Raw genomic sequence first — 24,291 nt, 5'->3', positions numbered from 1 at the left:
GTCTTTCAGACAAATTATATGGCTAATGATCCTAAATGCCAGATTCTGAGACAATGCCAATTTCAAATATTCTATTTTGCCCAAATAAGTCACTGAAACACTCCCCAAATCTCAATGGCTTGAATCCAATACATTACTGAAGAAAACATTTAAATAATAAAATTTCTTGCCTTCTCATGAGCCAAACACAACTATATTTACATGTTATACCTCCGCTATATATTTAGTTACAATCATAGTCTAATTTTCATACTTGTCACACATTCCCAAATAGGTATCATAATTATAATTCGAAGAACTGCTTAATATTCTACACTATGTTGATACACTTAAATTTATCAAATCCTTTTTCTACTGTTGGGCCTTTAAGTTGTGTCTTCTTTTTTGCCACAATAAAAATGCTTCAGAGAGCACTGCATTTGCATTGATCTTTTCTGGACCATGGATTACTAAAGCAATAGATATGAAAATCAATACAGCATTTACTAAATTGGGGGAAAATTCAAAGCACACTGAGCTGGCATTGCCAAGGACCAAAATGTGCCCTTATTACAAAAATTACAAAAAGTTAATAATTATTCGCTGGCTCTACTCTTAACCTTCACCAAGTAACTTAAACTCTAAGTCCATTCTATAATTTCTAAAATAAGAATAATACCACCTGCCCCGGTAGTAAATCTGCTGAAGGTCAAACTGGTTGATGTGGTGAAAAGGTGAAGGTATACAAATCTTAGATGTTATGACTAGTAGATCTGCTATTTGGGGATCTCAACTCAGATGCCCATTGACTCATTTATCTATTAAAAACTCTGGGAGTCCTCAATGTACTAAACACAAAATTGATGGAGATTATAATAATGAAAAAGCAGGCCCTGTCCCTCCTGCAGAGCCTCATGGAAGAGCAGAAGAGAGAGACACCCGAGACTCTCTAAGCATTAAGGCAGGGCGTGGACCAAGGGGCATGCAGACCTCGAGCACAGGCTGCCTGGGAACCTGGAGAGGTGCCAGAGAGGTGATAGCTGAACTGGGTTTTGAAGGATGGAATTAGGAGAATAATTAGAATGAGATAAAAGCTTACGAGGCTAAGAGAGCTTGTGGAAAAGGGATGGCATGTTCTGGGAATGATGAGAGGTCTGTGAGGCCAGAGTTCAAAAAAGAGGGGTAGAAGATCTAAGCCTGGAGGGAGAAGCTGGTCCCAGGTTATCAAGGACCTTGTATGCTAAGCAAAGGAGCTTGGACTTTATCCTGTAAACAACAGAGGGCTCAGCTAATCCGGTGGCCAGGGAAATAACAACCAGTTTTGTGTAAGACGACATCACCAGCAGCAGACTGACATGTGAACTGGAGCAGAGAGAGAATGACTGGAAGAAAACCCAAGTGACAACAAGAAGAATGCAACAAAAGCAGGAGAGCCTCAGACTGTCATTCAGACCCACCACAACAGTGACTTTCAATGCTAGGAATTCTCTCTGCGTGAAGGTCAAAACAATAAAAAAGGACCAAATGAAAAGGTTTAAAAAAGCAATCTTAACTCCATGTTTTCCTACTATCTTGGTCCAGATGGTCAACCATAAAAAAATGCCTCACACTAGGTAGTTTATAAACAACAGAAATTTATTGCTCACAGTTCTGGGAAGTCCAGGATGAAGGTACCAAGAGATTCTAGTGAGGGCTGGTTCCTCCTAGATGGCACCTGCTATGTGCCATCCATGTCCTCAAATGGCAGAAGGGGCAAACAAGCTCCCTTGGGCCTCTTTTTTTTTTTTTTTTTTTTTCTGAGACGGAGTTTTGCTCGTCTCCCAGGCTGGAGTGCAATGGCGTGATCTCAGCTCACTGCAACCTCCGCCTCCTGGGTTCAAGTGATTCTCCTGCCTCACCCTCCCCAATAGCTAGGATTGCAGGCACGCATCACCACACCTGGCTAATTTTTGTATTTTTAGTAGAGACAGGGTTTCAGCATGTTGGCCAGCTGGTCTTGAACTCTTGACCTCAGGTAATCTGCCTGCCTCGGCCTCCCAAAGTGATGGGATTACAGGTGAGCCACCGCACCTGGCCAGGCCTCTTTTATTAAAGGCACCAATCCTATTCATGAAGGCTCCTTCCTCATGACCTGGTCACCTCGCAAGGGCCCCACCTCTTAATACTATTGCATTGAGGATTCAACTCAGCATATGAATTGGAAGCAATGAGAAAAACTGAATGCATACCTATGTGTGCAGTGCTGTAATAAATGTGAGGAGAAATACTGCACGTGGTTCACGTATATCACAACGCTGCACACAAAATCGCACATCCAGGCCAGGCGTGGTGGTTTGCACCTGTAATCCCAGCACTTTGAAAAGCCGAGGTGGGTGGATCAATGAGTCCAAGAGTTTGAGACCAGGCAGGGAAACACGGCAAAATCCTGTCTCCACAAAAAATACAAAACTTAGCCAGGCTTGGTGGCGTGCGCCTGTGATCTCACCTACCCAGGAGGTTGAGGCAGTAGGATGGCTTGAGCCCAGGAGGCTGAAGTTGTGAACTGAGATAGTACCACTGCACTCCAGCCTGGGTGACAGAGCGAGACCCTGTCTTCAAAAAAAAAAAAAAAAAAAAGGTACACATCCCGTTTTCTCACTGCTTTCCCTTCTCATGATTGAATTTTGCTAAGTTTGCAGCAGCAAAACATCTGTTACCTTCTGAGATTATTCTGGCAACGCAAATTTCAAGTTTTGCAACAGATAACTCATAATGATCTTTTAAATGCCATTTGAAATATGTGTCCTCAACATACTACATCAAGCACTTCTCCCATTTTATGATCCATGCTCCACAGTTTTATAAAATATTCCTGCATTTTTCCTTCTCTGATTAGCAGTTCACAGATGGACGAGTCCAGCAGCACCTGCAAATTTTGGAACCTTCACCTTCCAGACTATTTATGTTCAGGGATCCTTGGGTACATGCCTTTCTATCTGCTACCTATGCTGAAGCCAGATAATTTTTTAAATATTCAATGAATTATACTAAAATTCATATTTAGACCCATATGTAAGTAAGGCAGACCCAAACATATAATCAGCCTGTATTTTTTACCCATTCACATATAAAAATCTAAAAATTATATGGCCCTATTGTTTCAGTGAAAATACTTTTAAATTACTATTATCATCTTAGTCTCAGTTTTCTTTTTCATAATGATTCAATTGATATACATAAAACAACTGTATTTCTTCTCTCAATTTCAAATTTTATTCCTAAACCAAACAGTTATTTTCTCTTCACATGGCACTAAGGGAACAAGTTAAAGAAAAGCTGATGACATATTTATGTCTAAACCTTCTTGCTTAGCTTTCTATCAGATATACTTTCTAGCTCTATACTGGAGAAGAGGCAATTATGCCTTTGGTACCTTCCACACCCTCTTATACTTTTTGAGGGAGTCCAACCTCCTGAATCCACTAACCCCCCAACCCTGGACAATGGGCTCTTGACTAAAAGCAGAGAGTAAAAAACGTAAAACCAGTAGAATATCAAAATAAAGACACTCCTTTCTAAGAACAGTTGACAACTTTACGGCCACTTAAAATACAACAAAGACCTCACATAATGTATGCAGCTTACATGCAGAAATACTCTAGTCAGGATTTTTTTCTTCTAGAGGAATGCCAGAATTATTTCTTAGGTTTAAATTTTTTTAAGTTTTTGTTTTTAGGTATAGTAAGCCTTAAAACATACTTTAGGCTGGGTGTGGTGACTCATGCCTGTAATTCCAGCACTTTAGGAAGCCGAGGTGGGAGTTTGAGACCAGCCTGGTCAACATGGTGAAACCTTGTCTCTACTAAAAATACAAAAATTAGCTGGGCTTGGTGGTGTGCACCTGTAGTCCCAGCTACTTGGGAGGCTGAGACAGGAGAATCGCCTGAACCCAGAGGCAGAGGTTGCAGAGAGCTGAGATGGCGCCACTGCACTCCAGCCTAGGCAATAGAGCAAGACTCTGTCTCAAAAAAAAAAAATTAACTTTAAAATTCATTTTCCTAAATCACAGCAAAAATGAAATAAATTAAAATAACTGCCTTTTAAGAAATTTTTTTCTGATATTCAGATTTTTTAATACTGGTTTCTAACAAAAGACCAGCCAAAAAAATTAAATTCATCTACAAACTCTGAAGTATTTTATACCACAACACCACATGAATAGGGACACTGTGTTGTGTTCATGGTCCTATCATTTACTGGAACACTTAAGAAATAATGTTCAATAACTATTTTTGACTGATGGGGGAGAACTATGGGCAAAAGGGGTAGCCTTAGAAAGTGACTTAACTAAACTCACAGATCCTAGGATAAATGAAAAGTGAAGGAGAGAATCTACAGCCAGGAATGGGGCCACAGATAAGAGGTCGACAAGCATACCAAGACAATTCAATGTACAGAACTGTCTTTTCAACAATTGGTACTGGAACTACCAGACATCTACATGCAAAAGAAGGAAAATGAATCCCTTCCTCACACCATATGCTAACACTTAAAGTCAGATGGGTCATAAACCTAAATGTAAACCATAAAACTTCAGGAGAAAACATAGGAGTAAAGCTTCATAACTTTAGGCCTTTTTAGAAATAATACTAAAATCATAAAGTGAAAAAAGAAAAACAGAAAAACTTGACTTCATCAAAATTTAAATCTTTTGTACTTCAAAGGGCATTATCAAGAAAATGAAAAGACAACCTATAGAAAGGGAGAAAATATTTGCAAACCATGTACCTGATAAAGGTCCAATGTCCAGAATTTAATACATTTACTACTCAACAATAAAAAGACAAACACAATTTTAAAATGTGCAAAGGATATGAACAGACACTTCCCCAAAGACGACATATAAATGGCCACTGAGCACATGAAAAGATGCTCAGTGTCATTAGTCATTACAAAAATGCAAATCAAAACCACATGAGATACCATTTCATGCCCAGTAAGATGGTTATTTAAAAAAACATAAATAAAAATGGAAGACAAGTGTTGGCAAAGTTGTAGAAGACTGGAATCCTCATGGATTGCTAATGGGATTGTAAAATTATGCAACCACTTTAGAAAACAGTTTTACAGCTCCTCAAAATGTTAAACATGGAATTACCATATGACGCAGCAAGATTCCACTCCCTAGTATACACCCAAGAGAAAAGATATGAAAGATACGTCCACACAAACTTACACAAGAATGTTCATAGCAACATTATTCATAATAGCCAGGGTAGAAACAACACAAATGTACACCAATTGATGAATGCTTATGCAAAATGTGGCACGTCCTACAATGTATATTATTTGCAATAAAAAGGAATGAAAGAAGGAGATGGGGGGAGGGATAGCATTAGGAGATATACCTAATGTAAATGACGAGTTAATGGGTGCAGCACACCAACACAGCACGTGTATACATATGTAACAAACCTGCACGTTGTACACATGTACCCTAGAACTTAAAGTATAATAAAAAAAAAAATTAAAAAAAATAAAGAAAAATATCATTCCATGGTCACCACCGTATTGTTTTCACATGGGTAAAACATCCTTCTGCAATCATTTATCAATTAAAATATTTTTAACCAAAAAAAAAAAGGAATGAAAGACATGGATGAAACTGAAAACATGCTAAGGGCAAGATACCAATCACAAAAGACCATACATTTCATTTATGTAAGATGTTCAAAATAGACAAATCTTTAGAGACAGAAAATAAGAGACTGAGGCAATGAAAATGTTCTAAAATTAGACAGTGATCGTGATGGCTGCACAACTTTAGATATACTAAAACTCACTGAATGGTACACTTTAAGTGGGTGGACTCTGTGGTATGTGAATTGTATTTCACAACATTGTTTACAAAATAAATTTTAAAAATAAAAAAAGAAAAGAAACGAGTTTGGTATCTTCTGAAGCAGAAACAAAGACCAAGAAAGGCCAAGGCACTGCCAAGGTAGGCTACAGCACAGGGAGCAACAGAAACTTGGCCTGTGAGGACAGCCCCAGAGCTACCTCAGGCCAAAACTCCACTCAACCACTGCTTCCCAGGTGAGGTGCAGGGAGTACAACAGGAAGTCCAATCAGACTCCATTCCATGGGTATGGAAAGAATGGTGAAGCAATTACATCATGTGGGTATGTGATTATTTAATGAAGATAAGTATGGGAGCGGAAGTCTAGATAAGTATGGGAGCGGAAATTAGGATGGAGAGAGAGGCAAAAGTCCCCGAAGAGCTCAAGCGTAAGTTGAAAAAGGAAGGATGAAATAAGGGTTGATTTGGAGAAAAGTTGGAGGTAGAGGTTGAGAACATTGCAGACACAAGGGACCTGTGGTAGGAGAGAAAATGGCATTGTACAAGTGAACAGGGGAAGGCTCTTGTGGCCATGAGGTAGAGACCATGAATGGGTGGTGAGCCACATGGCTGAAGACAGACAGCAGCCAGACCACGCAGGCCTTACAGCCATAAGCAGGATTTGGTTTAAATTCTAAGACCTATGGGAATGCATTGAAGGGTTTCAAGCTTGCTTGAAATGTGGACTAATGTGGTCCAACTTGAATTTTTGGGAAAGAGGTAGGAAGGGACCAAAGTAGATCCTGGCAGTTAATCAGATACTATCAGTTGGCCAACAGAAAGATGAGGATGGCCTGAGTGTGGTAAAGGGCAGTGGGCGTCATGAGAAGTACGCAGGATCTGCCAGGCCAGGGGGATGAGATAATGGGTAAGCTGTTCTAGCTCTCTAGGAGGCCTGCAGAATCAGTTTCCTCTCTCCCTTCATTCCACTTACCCTTACATTAACCCCCAATAACTAAGGTACTCTGAATACTTGTCTCTATTCCAATACTTAGATCTCCACTGATGAGGCATCTGGCCCTCCAAAAATGCAAGCCACAGCACATCAGTATCAGTCTCCTGCTTAAAACCTTTCAACACATCCCCCCTGGTTTTAGGATTTAAACCAAATATACATTTGCAAATTAAAAGAAGTCTTCCTTAAAATTCTTCAAGGAGGGGTTTTTCAGTTTTATAAAAATAAAATTATTATTTAAAATCCCTAAGAATTATGTATTTGGTGATAAAGATCCCAGATATAATCCTAGAGGTAAATTAATTTGGTTTTTCTCCCCAACTGGAATGTAAGCTCTATGCAGATACAAACTGTATACCAAGGCCTGGCACAAAGTAGAGGCTCAAGAGAACCGCTGAATGAATGAAAGCCCCAGGTACTAAAGGTACTGATTACCAACTCTAAGCAATGTTCTTTATTTACCAATCAGAAAGAAGAGGTAAGTTTCATAATATGTGGGTTCAAGAGTTTTTCTCAATTATAAAATTATTCACTTACAAGGAAACACAGATAATCAAAGGGAAACAGTAGCCAACCCTATAAAATGATTCATGAAATGTATATTAAAAGAATTTTAACTTATCATTATACATCTACCACAACATCAGAAATAGTTTTTCCCATTACAGGACATCCTTAGAGACCTGTCATTACTTGTGACCGTGGGCACTGTCTCCCTGAAAAGCAACCTGGTAAGATTTAACAAGCTCTACAAAATGGTTCACAGTCTTTAACTAAAGTATCTCTCCTCTTTATGAAACATGCCCCAAGGAAACAGAGGATTCAGAAGGAAAATTAAAGAAACTTATAAAACAGGTATATGGCCTAATGGTAATAACAGTAAAAAACAGGAAACATTTCAAAAGACCAACAGTAAGATTAAGCAAACTATGGAATATCAACACTGTGGACTCCACAGTTATTCAAAAGGAGTTACATGGAATCCAGTGATATTTTACATATGTATTTCTATATAATTTTTTCAAAAAGCAGAAAATAGTAAAAAAAAAAAAAAAAAAAAAAAAAAAAAACCACAATTCTGAGAGGGTTACAAAGCTTGGCGGCCACCAGCATTCAAAGTAAATCTATTAAAATGACCTGCATTTGTGATAGCTGAATGCTCTGGACCTTCGGAAGCAGAAAATAAGCATTTGGTAGCTGCTTTGCAGACCCTTCTGTAGAGATTCTACGAGTGCCAATTCCAGATACCTGCAGAAAAAGAGAGACAGAATTGCTCCTTTGTTAGAGTTTTAAAACACATTTGCCATAATGCTAAAGCACATCTCCAAAGGAAATCTGTATTCATCACCATGGCCTACAAGACTCTACTAATCCAATTACTATATTTATCTTTGTCTACAAAAAACACAGCTGAATGCTGGATGGGCACGGTGGCTCACGCCTGTAATCCCAACACTTTGGGAAGTCCAGGCAGGTGGATCATTTAAGGACAGGAGTTTGAGACCAGCCTGGCCAACATGGTGAAAGCACGTCTCTGCTAAAAATACAAAAATTAGCCAGGCAGTGGTGGGAGGCTGAGGCAGGAGAATAGCTTGTGCCTGGGAGGTGGCTGCAGTGAGCCGAGATCACACCACTGCACTCCAGCCTGGGCAACAAAGTGAGACCCTGTCTCAAAAAATAAATAAACAAACAAACAAACAAAGAGATACAGAATGCTGTATTTAAGCTGAATGTTCCTTACTGTAGCAAATCTGTTCACAAGTAGGCAAGTCCTCTGATATGGGACCTCTTTAATGGAATGCAGTAAGAAATAACCACAAAAATTACTGATCTGAACTTAAATTACTTGATGCCACATTTTGTTAAATGCTACATCAGGTACCATTTAAGGTAAAGATTCCTATTTCTGAGAATAGCAACAAGATTCTTCAAGCTCCCTTCCTGGTACTTTGATATGAATAGTGAGCTCCCTTGGAACCAGCCTCCAAGCACACAATGTCTCCTAATCAGGAATATTCCTGAGCCAAGGAGGGAACGTAGGCAAAACCACTAGAGACTGTCCTTAGAGCGCCTCCTTCTGAACGCCCGTGAGGTGAGAGCCGTGAGTTTTGAAAGCCTTCTGTATTTTATGATGGGAAACTGTGTGAGACATTTCTTTGCTTTGCTCTAGTATCCTCCAAAGATCCACAGTAGGGCTATAGCCCTGTTGTCAGTAGGAAAGACAGCCAACTGTGGCATGTCAGGCAGAAAAGGGTGAACGTTGATGATTTTAACATCACCAACAGTCTTTATTAACAACATAAACCAGGTGACAACATTTCCAAGTCTTTTTAAAAATATCCACACCCCTACAGTTAAGTCACCAACCAAATTATATGACAAAAGGAAATAGTTACTCACATGATAGGAAAGGACTCCATATGAAGAGGTATTAATAAATAAGGAACTTTCAATGCTTCCTTCTTCCGTAGGTAAGAAAATAATTCTGAAGGAAGTTTTCCCCATTGCTGGAATTACCTGAAAGAAAGGTCCCCAGTCAGCCATTTGGAATGGCCCCCTTTGATAAACTGTCTTTCACAGACTTTCTTTTTTTGACAATTTCTGTTAACAGACATTTGCATATTGTGCACCCTTGATTTATCAGTATCATGAATCCATAAGAATCCCCAAACTGATCAGCATCCAACTATCCGCTCTTACATATCTGCTATATCTAAGAGGATACAGCAAAGAACATTACCACTGACTTAGGACGAGTCCTTTCGCTTCAGACTGGAACTGTGCGTCTTACATCTTTCCTTCCCCTCCTCTTCTACCCCCACAGGTCCAACTGTCTTTAGCTAACACAGTTCTATCTCTACTTAAATATAGACAATAACCAATGTGCAAACATATTGGTATGTAATAAAAATCAGGAACAAGGTTTATCCAGACAAACCAAATATTGTCACAACCAAATATTGGGCTTCCCCTTACAACATGTCCTTAGTCCCAGTATTCTTTTAAGTACATAATATCAGGCAGACATAGTAAGCAAAATAAATAAAAGCCTACTAGCAATTAGGATCTTCACTAAACATTAAAGACCACTGAAATTAAAACTATTAGAAGACTAAGTTTGAGCTCTGTGTTACGGTGTCAATCAGCTTTACAAGGAGCCATTCACTATACCTTGCAGTCCTGCATTTAGAAAGGAGACCTAACTTTCCTAGCAGGTTTGAGAGGTGGAAGAGGTCTCAACTATAAACTTACATTAGTTACTAAATGCCTCAGAGTTTGCAGTCATTTCAAGACAAGTAATATAAACTTCCCCTAGTCACAATAAAGCCACGTTAAATATACATACATTACCACACAGCTGAGAGTCTTCAAACTCCCCCCCAACTCCCCACCTTCCCTCGGCCCCAGTAGATATCAAGAGCCACCAAAATTATAAAAATGAGCAACTGGAAAAGTAAATGCTAAGGTAAACACACAGAAGGAAAAGGTTTGGGTGGCAGAAAAAGGGGGGAGACAGGGAGCAGAAAGTAAAAACTTCAGGCCAAAGAAAGCAAGAAAATCTGGCAGCCTGCCACGGCAAAGTTTCCAGGAGTCCATCAACACCCACCCTGCAGGGAACAGGCGGCACATGGAAATGTCCAGCAGCTGCAAACACCGAATTCACCACAACCTCTCTGTCCCTACTAGGGTTGTAAGCATGGAGAATCTTTGCTGCAGGATGTCCCAGGAACCTACGAGGAGAAACAAAGAGAAAAATCAATGTACTGTGTGGTTATAAATATTCCTATACATATATATGTATTATTATATATATACACACACACATTTTTAAACCCAGAAAGCTGTTGCTGTTCATCACAAAGTTAAATTATCCAATCACGCTGGATTCAATTCCCAACAGCCAAAAGTCATAAAACAAAAAACAACTTCATTTTATAAGGCTTAGGCCAATCCACAGTAGCACTCCACTGGTTTCTGTGTTAGAAAAATTTAACCCATCTAGGCCATTAAAATGCTTGCAAAAAAAAAAAAAAAACATATAGGCAACTCGCTGGCACTTCTCGGACTTGCGTCTCTAATTCAAATAAAAATATGTTTAGGTAAGAAACTGTACTCATAGAAAAATCCAATTTTTCTTAGGCTTATGTTTTCTGAGTAAAAGAGACTTTTTGGGGAGGTATGTATTTTCAACTCACAAAGAGATGTTATTTTATTAGGTCTTATAAAAGGAAAACTTAATTATGGCTAAAGGCCATTCTTTTGAGAAAACTGAAAATCCTGCAGCACTTTGCAGCAGAGGTTCTCATCCATTTAAATTAGGAGCCTTTCCAAAAAACTCTGATGAAAGCTCTGGCTCCTCCCTCCACAAACATACACTTACAAAAAGTTTCATATACAGCTTCAAAACCTTCCACAAACCTCAGAGTAAGAATCCCCGCTCCGTGGCAAATACATTAATTCATGATGGGCTGGATGCCAATTCTTTTCGGCAGTAACTCTCCACCTACGATGTCTCGGCTCTGATAAAGGAATTGCCAAGAGGAAAGGAGCTGGGCTCTGGCCCACCTGCCTGGAGCCACCTACAATGCTCCCTCTAATCACTTAACTCTGATTCCTACTGCTCAAGACCAAATTCAGTCTTGTTCAACTATGTTGCAATGAACAGAGAGTCAGCAAAAATTTCACTGAAGTCATTTCTTCAGTTTTAATATCTTCAGTGGCAGAGAGAGCCAAATATACAGCTCTCATTAGGATGCCCTAGAAATAAAATTATATTCTAATTTAAGCTGAATGAATTATATCTATAATTGGAATAAAATTAGAAAAATATCAGCATAATGAATGAATTTTACCTAATTCATTCATTATGCTGATATTTTTCTAATTTTATTCCAATTTCTATGATATTAAAAATGTATCCTTTAGGAAAAATGAAATTGGACGTTGCTTCTCTTATATACAATGAGATCTCCAAAATACTATGTTACTACCATCAAATCCTTGGAATTTTTCTTTTGGCTTTCACCCTTACTTTTAATCACTAGTCTTAACGAAAGGTTTAATATATCCAATGTGTACTTCAAAACGCAGTTCTTCACATCCCATTACAAATAAAATACTACATCAATGTGATTAAAATCCTGATTTTTCAAAGTATTCTTAAGTAACACCATTTTTTAAAAAAATGTTCAACACTACCATACACATAAAGGGTCGCTTCAGAAAAGCCTTACCTCAGAGCACTGGGCTCATATCTGCCTTTCTTCCCCCAATTAAAATTAAATAAATAAGGACTTCCGTGGTTTGGGGTTTTAAGTAAATAATATCAATCATCAAAGTTAATATTTATCCTCAAAGCTTTATATCCCATTTACATAATTTAAATACAAGGTTCCTAAGAATACAAATGTCTACCAGAGAAACACATGAGAAAGTAAGAATGCAAAATGGCAATGCTACAGAGCCAGTGACTGCACTACCAGAAGTCTCTCCAGACCTAACAGAGAATGCTAGCTGAAGCCTAGTCATCACTGTGCTATTTTTATTCTATTTTTTAGATTCTATTTTTAAAAGTGTTATGAGGATATAAATTTCCTTCACTAGTGACAACTGGAAGATACTCTGTTAATTTAACACTACAAAAGAATGATTAAAATCTCTATGAATGATTAGCATTTTTTATCTTAGGACCAGCAGAATATTAACCCTTCACATAAGCCCTAAGAAGCAGGCAGATGGCAACCGAGTAACAAGATCCCGATTTTACACCCCCCAGGAAAATCAAGGCTATGAAGAGGGCTGGGATTTGCTCAAGGCCAGCATCAAAATAAACCACAGCAAAAGCTGAACTGGGACAGTGAAGAAATCAGGAGGAGAACCCTCAGGCCAAAGTTTTACTCTAATGCCTATAAATTAAACCATTTGTCAGCCATAAGGTAAAACTCAACTAATCTTCAATGTGTTCTAATTTAGGCTAGAGTTTGTTCTGAGTTTAACTTCAGCAAAATAACTAATTCTCATAATCATATTCCAGATCTCACTGATAAGAAAAATAGCATCATGAGTGCTCTTAGAAATCAGAAGATTTATTCTACCACTTCTAGTGAAATGACCTTGAGCAAACTGCATTCCTTCTCAGCAACCAATCTATGAACACATTTGTAGTACACGCTCAAACACAACGATACACCCAGACTCAGATAATGCCTGTCGTCACTGGACTGATATAAAACCCAAATGACAAGAGACATGATTACACTTTGGGAGCCACAAAATATTATATAAAGGTAACTAAGTCCTCCAAAGGTGATTCCATCTAAAAATCAGAAATCCTTTCAAATCAAAGACTTTCAGCATTCTCTCAGCATGTGTCTAGCTCTTAGGACCAGAGATTAATGTATATTGCTAATTAACAAATGTGTATCACATACAATCGGCTCTCCATATCTGCAGATTCAACCAACCTTGATTGAAAGTATTTGAGGGGGAAAAAAACCAAAAATAATAATACAAAAAAAAAGAGATATAGTGTAACAACTATTTACACAGTATTTACACTGTATTAGTCATTATAAGTAAACTAGAGTTTTTCTGTTTGTTTTTGTCAAACAAAAAAACTCTGTCATCCAGGCTGAAGTATAATGGCATGATCATAGCTCACAGTAACCTTGAACTCCTGGACTCAAGTGATCCTCCTGCTTCAGCCTCGTAAGTAGCTGGAAGTACAGGTGTGCCCCACCATGCTTAATTTTTAAAAAAATTTTTATAGAGATAGGGTCTCACAGTGTTGCCAAGGCTGGTCTCGAACTCTTGGCCTCAAGTGATCCTTCTGCCTCAGTCTCCCAAAGTGCTGGGATTACAGGCATAAACCACCGTGCCCAGCCTCTAGAGATAATCTAAAGTATATGGGAGGTTGTATGTAAATAATATGCCAAGGACTTGAGCATCCTTAGCTTTTGGTTTCCATGAGCGTCCTGGATCCAATACCATATGGATAACAAGGGACAACTGTAAATTGCCCATGGGCATCGACTATAGGATTTTGTTATGTTACTGAAGAGCAAATATTTCAGACAGCCAGGATCCTATGAACTGGAATTACTATTCTAATAGCTATACTTACTACTTACTTACTACTACTATTATTCTATCTACCAATGTATAACATATATTCTTTTTTTTTTTTTTTTTTTGAGACGGAGTCTCGCTCTGTCACCCAGGCTGGAGTGCAGTGGCCGGATCTCAGCTCACTGCAAGCTCTGCCTCCCAGGGTTCACACCATTCTCCTGCCTCAGCCTCCCGAGCAGCTGGGACTACAGGCGCCCACTACCTCGCCCAGCAATTTTTTTGTATTTTTAGTAGAGACGGGGTTTCACCGTGTTAGCCAGGATGGTCTCGATCTCCTGACCTCGTGATCCGCCCGTCTCGGCCTCCCAAAGTGCTGGGATTACAGGCTTGAGCCACTGCGCCCGGCCTAACATATATTCTTTAAAGTAGGTCCTGAATCAAAATTTCTTTTCACAATAGAGCCTTTTTTTTTTTTTTTTTTTTTTTTTTTTTTGACAGTCTCCCTCTGTCGCCCAGGCTAGAACTCGGTGGCATGATGATCTTGGCTCACTGCAACCTCTGCCTCTCAGGCTCAAGAAACTCTTGTGCCTCAACCTCCCAAGTAGCTGGGATTACAGGCGCTCACCACCACGTCCAGCTAATTTTTGTATTTTTAGTAGAGTTAGGGGTTTTGCCATGTTGGCCAGGCTGGTCTCGAACTCCTGAGCTCAAGTGATCCGCCCACCCGGACTCCCAGAGTGCTGGGATTACAGGTGTGAGCCACCGCGCTCAGCCTCACAATAAAGATTTTTCACAAAAGTACAGCACCCTCTCAGAATTTAAAATCAATGAGGTTATGATAAATTCAGCTTATTTATATTGTCAACTAAACTACTAAACATTCAGCTTCTATTAAACTTTCTTTACATAAGAGTAAAAATATAAAAAATCAAAAAAGCAGAAACCTAGAATTTTATAAAGTTGGCAAACTCCCAGTTTTTTCTTCTTCCCTTTACAGAATCTTTTTCTAAAAAACTCAACATGGTCCTTTCAAATTTCAAGTTCAGGATGGGCGCAGTGGCTCATGCCTGTAATCCCAGCACTCTGGGAGGCCAAGAGGGCATATCACTTGAGGTCAGGAGTTTGAGACTAGCCTGGCCAACACAGCAAAACACCGTCTCTACTATAAATACAAAAATTACAGGCATGATGGTGGGCACCCGTAGTTCCAGATATTCAGGAGGCTGAGGCAGGAGAATCGTTTGAACCCAAGAGGCGGAGGCTGCAGTGAGCCGAGACTGCGCCACTTGCACTCCAGTCTGGGTGACAATGCTAGACTCTGTCTCAAAAAAAAAAAAAAAAAAAAATCCAAGTTCATTCTCCTTCACTGCAGCTCTAACATTTTGATGATTAGAAAGGAACGTAAAGCAAGTAATCCAGATGCATGAAGGAGGGCACACCAGGAGCCCACCCTAACCCAGCCCAGATGCTCTCCTATGGCCATGCTTATTTCATTCACAAAACTTTGCTTGTCACTCAAAAGGCTCTTCATGAAATTGAAGTGTTGTTTGCCAGCCCCAGAAACAAGCAGCGCTTTTACCCCCACTCTTGAAACTACTAATTAGAAGTTCTATCTTTTCAATGCAGCTATATTCTACATCCAGGAAGCTTTAACACTTGAAGATTCAAACTTTATCACAGACAGCAAGAGTCCTTATGTTGCCTGCTCTCCACAGTGTCACCCTTCCTTAGTTTTTCCAGGTTTCCAAGTTAGGCCTTTAACTGACACTCAGATTACACTGTCTTCATCTTGTGGTTCTTTACATGATACTGTAAAGTCATTACAGCTTATGCACTGCCTTCCCCAACTTGAGTCTCCAAAGTCTTAATCTTAACAACTGTAAGCACAGTGCAATTTTGAATCCAGAAGGCACAGCAAGAAGTAAAATCAAGTGAGTAAATCAATCTAGTGTACAAGAATTCAGAGACCATCAATATTTAGAGTTTTTCATTATAAAATAACTGGATCTGTTTTGGAAAACCAACATTGACATCTTATTAAATTCCAATCACTATAAAATATTAAAAGGTATACTTATTAAAATTTAAAGAAGGCCGGGCGCGGTGACGCACGTCTGTAATCCCAGCACTTTGGGAGGCCAAGGTGGGTGAATCACAAGGTCACGAGATCGAGACCATCCTGGCTAACACAGTGGAACCTCATCTCTACTAAAAATACAAAAAATTAGCCAGGTGTGGTGGCAGACGCCTGTGGTCCCAGCAACTTGGGAGGCTGAGGCAGGAGAATGGCGTGGACCTGGGAGGCGGAGCTTGCAGTGAGCCGAGATCAGGCCACTGCACTCCAGCCTGGGTGACAGAGCAAGACTCCATCTCAAAAAATAAAATAAAATAAAATAAAATAAAAGAAAGGGCTGAAACAATTCTTGCACTCTCCTTTTCACAAAAATATTTATCTTAACAAGTCCCAGGATCAATATCCCTTCATATTATCAATATACCTAAAATGTAACATTGTACATATATGTAAAAAAAAAAAAAATCCTGAAAATAAATAGTATACATAAAATGAGTTTTAATTATAAAGAAAAGATACTTACTGTATTCCAAAATCTAAAACTGATGGCTGAAAATGTAAGCCTTTTCCACTAAATAGTTTGTCCGAGAAGCTAAAAAAAAGAAAAGAGAGATTGACTTTGTTGTAGTTTTAACATTTAAATGCTGAGATATAATGTACTTAGACCAATGACTCCCAGTGCATGAGATATAATTTTACTCCCTTATAGATTTTAAATGATAAAATTGAATTATTAGAAGTCTGGTATAATTCTAGAGTTGTAAAACTTAAGATAATCTAAGATTATGGCTAGAACTTCATATCAAATGTACAGATTTTATAAGCACTCAGACAGAAAGAGATGGATTTAATTTGTAACAGCCTTCATTTCTGGGTGAATTTGGATGACATGGCTATTTTCATAAACCCTAAATCAGGAAATCACATATAAGTAAAGTTGGCCTGGAGGAGGGGACTGTGGCCTCTGACTTTGTAAAGACTTCTTGTAACAAGGCAAGGACTGTGTCGCATAGCTGGTGAGGCTGCAACCATCACAAGCCTGCATAAGAATAACAATCATACAGAATCTCACATGGCAAGTTGTTAATCATCACTATGATTTCATTTTCCTTCACAGTCAAAAGGCACAAATCAATATAGCAGAAAAACATATCAAAACATATTTTAAAAACATGTAAAAGAAAACCATAATAAAGATACATGACATATAAACATACTTGAAAACATAAAATACAAAATATACATATAAGTATCAAAAAACTATCAACTTCTATAATGACATTTTAAAAGCTGTAATAATCTAAAGATGTTTAACTGAAGAAGCTCCTAAAGGTAACATGAACAACTATTTTCAAAGACTGGAACAAGCTTTCCAAAACAGAATCTTTTTGGCCGGAGGTGGTGGCTCATGCCTGTAATTCCAGCACTTTGAGAGGCCAAGGCAGGCAGATCACTTGAGCCCAGGAGTTTGAGAGCAGTCTGGGCAACACAGTGAGATCCTATCTCTACTAAAAAATTTTAAAAATTAGCCAGGCATGGTGGCATATGCCTGTAGTCCCAACTACTCTGGAGGCTGAGGCAGGAGGATTGCTTGAGCCCAGGAGCTCGAGCTTGCCGTAAGCTATGACAGCACCACTGCACTCCGGACTGGGTGACAGAGCAAGACCATTTTTGAGACCTGTCTCAAAAATAAGTAAGTAAATAGAATCTTTCCATTTTCTCCTCCCACCCAGCAGCCACCAAGCTGGTTCAAAGGCTGGTCCAGGAGTGGAAATTTGACTTTTAAACCTGCTGGCCAATACGCTTTGTGACCTTTCAGCAACTCCTTCTCCAAGGCCCCACTTTTCTTGAAGGTACAAACAATGCAGAGACCCGAGAACCCTTCCAAAGTCCTTGTCTCACAGAAAGAATCTAGTTGCAATCTTTTCTTCCTCCCTCCACTTTCTGCCTTTATCTAAGTTTCTCTTTCTCTATCCTCTCTCCATTCTAGTCTGTACCTCTTTATTCTATCTCCAGCCCCAGCTGTATTAATAATGAAGTGATGCCTTGGGCTCCATCTGCCTAACTCTTGTCAATCTCTTCACTTGTTTTGAACATGGTCAGAGAAGAGGTATGCTATTTACTCAAACCCTAAAAGGCCAGCACTAATTCTACAACTGGCTTGCAGAAAAGTTGCCTCCGGAAATGATGGTAACGAAGGTGAAGAGGTACCCACAGCAGATCCACCACAGGGACCCCACTCCAGACGGAGCTGGCCAGGCTCAGTATTTCAGAAGAAAAAAAAAAACAGGCAACTTCATGTACCAAAAATAATCTTGAGAAAAGTCAGGCTACTGCATAGGACAAAGTAATTAATGACAGTCTTCTTTCTGTCTTGTGCACTGAAAAGTGAATTTGCCATCAGATTTTATACAACTTCCACATGAACAGATGAGGTTTGGAGGATTTAAGTAATTCACCCAAGGTCACATAGCCACGAAAAGGCAGAGCCCAAATTCCAATCCAGATCTGTGGAAGCGGGAAACACGAGCCCTGCCAAGTTCAGGCATTGTATGACCTATCCAAGGAACGGGTGCAGTCTGGCCTGCTGGTGAGGGCTCAGGAAGCAGAGTACTCCAGGCCATGGCCATCACCTTCCAGCCCTGAGAGTATCAGTCACTAAACCTCTCTCAAGTCCTAACCTTGTTATCTGAAAAATGGAAATGATCTACACTGTAGTTATGAGAATAAAATGAAATAGGATGAGATAAAATGATGTGCCAAATATGAAGCAAAGGCTTCATTAAGGTCAATAAATATTAGCTCATATTACTAAGAGGATGACCCTCATCTAATAAGAAAAGCAAAGAGAACAGATGGAGAAGCTGATTGAGCTTAAAGTCAACATCGACCTCTGGAATTAAAAGTCCCAAATGGTACAGTAATAATTAGCTCTGAATATTATAGAATGAAATATAAACTTGGGCTATCTCATATTCTGATAGAGGTTTTTAAATTCCACAATTAGAAAGTTTTACATATCCAATAAAAATCAGACATTTAGGGCCAAACCTAAAGTAATATGGCACAAACAGCCAGAGTGTCTCTTCTAACTTCAAAGAAAACTCTATTTTGATCCCAAATAGAGAAATAAAACCATGCCAGTTTTTTCTCTAAAAGTCATAAATTATTTTTCTCATTGGATGATTTCAGCTTAACTGACTTTACAGCTTGAAAAATACTATATTAAGTTACAAGGAGTTTCAACATCAGTATATTAATTTAAAAATTAGCACTTGCAGGTAAAACTATTTCAGACATAGGTATTGATCTGGAGAGTACTTACACATGCATATGTTTCAAGTATTTGTTTGTTTTTTGAGACAAGAGTTTTGCTCTTGTTGCCCAGGCAGTATGTGCCATTACGTCTGGCTAATTTTGTACTTTTAGTAGAGATGGGGTTCCTCCATGTAGGTCAGGCTGGTCTCAAACTCCCGACCTCAGGTGATCCACCCGCCTCAGCCTCCCAGAGTGTTGGGATTACAGGCGTGAGCCACTGTGCCTGGCTCAAATATTTGTTAAAAAACTGGAGCGGGGCGGTGGGGGGGGGGGGGGGGGGGAGGAAAGAACAAATTGCCAAAATTTAGTCAGCTATGGACATGAACAATTATCCTCAAATATCAGTCCCAAGAAATTATATCCTGTTTGAAATGCCACAGTTAGCTTCAAAGAAATAACTTAAATCTCAAGAACTACAACAATAAAAGATAAAACTTTCTCCTTTTTCCCCTTTCTTGCAAAAGTCAGCATTTCACCCTTCTCACGTTTCACCCTTAATAATAATGATTCATTTATGTCAAAGACCACCTGGCCTCTTTTACTCTTAGGAGTCCCCACGACTGGCATCAAATAATCACATGCATCTTGTAGCAATCAATTATAAATTTATGCCACATATTTCTAATTTTCACCCCTTCTCCATCTGTAAAATAATTGTTAAAAAAAAAAAAAAAAAGAGCTCCTAGTTAAAAGAGAAAAATGGACCAGGTGCAGTGGCTCACACCTGCAATCCCAGCACTTTGGGAGGACAGGGTGGGAGAATTGCTTGAGCCTAGGAGTCTGAGACCAGTCTGGGCAATATGGTGAAACCTCATCTCTATTATATATTTATTTTATCTATTAGATATATATAAATAAATATATTTATTTATTTATTCTATATATTTGTATTTACTTATCTATATATTTATATATAGATATACTAGTTGGGCTCAGTGGCACACGCTGGTAGTCCCAAGTACTAGGCAGGCTGAGGTAGAAGATCCCTTAAGCCCAGGAGTTCAAAGCTGCAGGGAGCAATGACTGCACCACTGTACTCCAGCCTGGGCAACACGTAAAAGGGGCCATTTTGCTTCTGTAACAGGAGAAAGGCACAAGGATGAGAAATAAAGGCAAGAGCCATCTGCAGTGTCTGAGCTCTTCTTGGTTGATACAGATCATGTTCCACACGCTCTTAGTCCTTATTTTAAACACCTTTCGCAAAGAGCTGAGCTTTCTCAGCAGTAGGACATATAGACAAGGATTTCCACGTCTTATTTTGAAAAAACATTGACCTTTGCCTAGAATTTTACCTGGCTTTTTTTATTTTATCTTTTAAAAGAAAAAAATCTTTTTAAAAACTTTGGCCACATTTTTTTCTACAGACATAAAACAAAAAAACAGTTTGGGCCGGGTGCAGTGGCTCACACCTGTAATCCCAGCACTTTGGGAGGCCAATGTGGGTGGATCACGAGGTCAGGAGATCAAGACCATCCTGGCTAACACGGTGAAACCCCATCTCTACTAAAAATTCAAAAAATTAGCTGGGCGTGGTGGTGGGCGCCTGTAGTCCCAGCTACTCGGGAGGCTGAGGCAGGAGAATGGCATGAACCCGGGAGGCGGAGCTTGCAGTAAGCTGAGATCACACCACTGCACTCCAGCCTGGGTGACAGAGCGAGACTCCATCTCAAGAAAGAAGAAAAGAACAGAAAAGAAGAGAAAAGAAAAGAAAAGAGTTTGAAAAAGTGGCTGATACAAGAGAAAAGAAATTTCACTGGAAATGAGAAGACGCTGGGTCAAGTCCTAGTGTGACACAGGGCTTCAGTTTCTTCTTCAGAAAAATGAGCAAGCTGCATTGGATGACTCCAAGATCCTTCAAAAGCATGTAGATGCCCAGATTTCTTATTCCTAGGAAAATTAAATCTGTCTGCTGATATCAGACACACTTTAAGAAATGAGTCCAGTAACTTAGACATGGAAATGAGTTGGCTGTAACCAACTGTTCCAGCTGTTCACAAATGTTATCCAACCAAAACATGTCATTTCAAAGGCAAAGCTCCATCTCCCCAGAGTGAGAGGCAGGGCCAGGGACTGCTGACCCCACCTCAAAGCTCTTGGCAATTTAATAAGGCTCAGCTGCACGGAGGCAGGTGGTCAGCTCCAGGAAGATGCTCCCCTCAGGCTTACCATCCAGGAGGCTGGACTGCCTCGTATGCCCATGATCAAAACCTAGAGATCAGGAGAGTCCAAAAACAGAAGAGGAAAAACCCACTGGAGAAACTCAGCAAAGCCTTTGGAGAATGGGGCTATCTGAATGGGCCTCAGTGAGCAGCTACCATGGAGGGACACTGAACACAGGCTGCTTTCAGTAAGGCCAATGGCAGGAGTGAAGATAGCACGGACCACCTTGGAGAACTGAGCACAGAAAGTGCACTCGCAAGCTGGCCTGCTGGCTCCGGGGGTGGAGTGAGAAGAGTGAGGCAGGGAAGTTGGTATCGGGGATAAGGGAAAAGGGCCAGCCCAAGGCAGAGGGCAGCCTGGGCCCCATAGCAGCTACCAGGGAAGGCTTTGCTGGCCCATGAGGAGGGGAGCGAGGGAAACTCAGCAGACGCTTCTCCAGATGACGTGCTGTGGATGTGTGCTGGCCTTATTCCTAAGGGTTTACTCAACTCCTGGAGAACACCACAGTGTTTCAGAAGAGGGCCTGTCGTTTCGAACAAGTGAAAAATAGCTTCACCTCCTAACAGGGACCTGAGACATAACAGTGAACACCTACAGCGAGGACTGAACTGTCTGGCTTTCCATATTCCTCAGTGGACTGGGTTTCATCTATCTCTTGGTGCCCCCACATCTAGCTAGCTGTCCTTGAGATGCAAACTCTTCCAACACCTGAGGGGACAGCGGGTGTTTCAAAAACAAAAACTTTACCGACACAGCAACAATGGCTTTAGCCGCTGGATTAAAAAGGTTGCATGGACAAGGGGAAAGGTTTCCCATCCATTTCACAAACCCCCTCTGCCTCAAGAAAGGTAACTAAGTAGACCACAGTAACCAGAATAATGTTACTGTGTCAAGACTCTCAAGTGCTCAAGGAATGACATGTTATGCTAATGAGACACTTACTGGGCTGTACTCATTATTCACAGGAATGAGAGATCCCACAGCTGGAAATGCTGGAAGTGACCTGGAGACTCCATAATGGCAGAGATCCCTGCATTAATCTCCTTGGTCCCACTCTTCTAAACAGGGTGTCTGATGGGATACTTAGTCAACCACCATCTTCCTCTGAGCAGGAGACAGGTTTTTTCTGTTGTTGTTTTTTGAGAAAGAGTCTCGCTTTGTTGCCCAGGCTGGAGTGCAGTGGTGCGATCTTGGCTCACTGCAAGCTCCGCCTCCAGGGTTCATGCCATTCTCCTGCCTCAGCCTCCCAGGTAGCTGGGACTACAGGCGCCCACCACCATGCCCAGCTAATTTTTTGTATTTTTAGTAGAGACAGGGTTTCACCATGTTAGCCAGGATGGTCTCGATCTCCTGACCTTGTGATCCGCGCGCCTGGGCCTCCCAAAGTGCTGGGATTACAGGCGTGAGCCACCGCACCCGGCCGGAGACAGGTATTTCTAAGACTCAGTTGCTACCTCCTGGGACCTTAGAGGAATTCAGTACTTCTCCATTTTGCAACTGGTCTTCAAATCGATCCCTGCACAGATACAAAAAGTCCCAGCCTGGGAGGTGTCTATACCGATGCATGCCAACAATCTGATTGGTTACTCCAGGGCGCGGCCTTCCTCGGGCTCTCACTGCCTGGAAATGCCTATGAACTGAGGCAAGGCACTGAGCTTTAGGTCCTTCCTTGAAAAACAAATGGCCTAAGCTGCACAATTTATTAAATGAGTTACATAACTACATCGTTTTAAAATTCTACATCATAATCTTAGTACGAGTCATTTTTTCTGTTTTTATTTTTAATTTAAAAAATACTTCTCCCCAGAAGTTTACTAATAGGAAAAAACATACAAAACACAGGCATTGCTACTTAAGTTGGAACTGCCATTCATACCGGTCAATTAACTACTTGCAAAGAACCATTTAACAATGGAGGCAGAAACCAGTATTTTCCTCCATTAAAATTCCACCAATGAGAAAAAGTCTTTTGGTAGGACATGATTTTCCTAGTTTCTTTCACTGTAGAAAGCTTCCAGCTTCAAGGTCAAAGCATTAATTAAACCAAAAGAGAGGAATCAAAAAGTCATTGAAGCAATACCAAGAGTGGTCTGTTGGAGGCGCTCTCGCTAGTAACAGGACCTGGGGATGTAGGGCAGCCCAGCGTGTTGATGGCCAGCTTTCCTAAGACGGCAACAAAAGTCATCCACAGTAATCTGTCCCTCACATAGCTGACGACCTATGCATCCACACTATCCAAAGAGGAGACGTTGCGTCTGTCAGACTAACCCCATAGTTGCTCTTTCTGAATGCGTCCCAGGCTCACAGCCCCCTGTCCTGCCCTCTCCAGGATTTTCATCTCCCTCCCAGTTCTGTCTCCTCCACTTACTTACAGGAAAAGAATCATGCCCTGCTCACTTAAGATCCTTCTCTACCTTCCCCACCCGCTTCAAGCCCTTTTCTTCCCTTCGAAGCCAAACCATAGGTGATGTAACAATGACAGCAAGTAAATTTATTGAGCACTTGCAGTATACCAGATGCTGTGCCAAGCACTTTATTATATATAATCCTAAGAACCCTATGTGGATACCAATTATCATCCATCCTATTTTCGCACACAAAGATGCTCTGGGGATTGAAACAACTTGCCGAAGCGCATTCAGCCGTGGGGTGGCTGAATGGGAATGTGACCATGCATTCGCAGCCCCTTCACCACGCTGCCTCCACCGGACTGCTCTCTGGCTCCAGCCCTCTCTGCAACAACGCAGCCCTTGCTGAGGTCATAAATGATCACAGCCTGCGAAATCAAGTACCGAGCTGACCTGGCCTCTCCACTGGCTACCCTCTCTTGAATGCCTCTCCCTCGGTTTCCAGGAAACC

The 24,291-nt window shown here is 40.4% G+C and overlaps 1 protein-coding gene across 5 annotated transcripts in view; it reads right to left on the bottom strand.

The window, feature by feature from the left end:
* Positions 1 to 24,291, bottom strand: part of TMEM131L (transmembrane 131 like) — a 170,370-nt gene that overhangs the window by 70,136 nt on the left and 75,943 nt on the right. For all 5 annotated transcript variants that reach the window (XM_030916541.1, XM_030916547.1, XM_030916550.1 and 2 more), the window contains exons 4-7: positions 16,478 to 16,546; positions 10,420 to 10,543; positions 9,213 to 9,329; positions 7,950 to 8,060 (exon numbers count right to left, since the gene is read on the bottom strand). In XM_030916541.1, coding sequence (XP_030772401.1) covers positions 7,950 to 8,060; positions 9,213 to 9,329; positions 10,420 to 10,543; positions 16,478 to 16,546 — 421 coding nt within the window. The remainder of the gene's footprint in view (positions 1 to 7,949; positions 8,061 to 9,212; positions 9,330 to 10,419; positions 10,544 to 16,477; positions 16,547 to 24,291) is intronic.

This window comes from Rhinopithecus roxellana, chromosome 2 (assembly GCF_007565055.1).
Source record: "Rhinopithecus roxellana isolate Shanxi Qingling chromosome 2, ASM756505v1, whole genome shotgun sequence".
NCBI classification, from domain to species: domain Eukaryota; kingdom Metazoa; phylum Chordata; class Mammalia; order Primates; family Cercopithecidae; genus Rhinopithecus; species Rhinopithecus roxellana.
The sequence above is the reverse complement of the archived record's forward strand: the minus strand, read 5'-3'. Positions and strand labels throughout refer to the sequence as shown.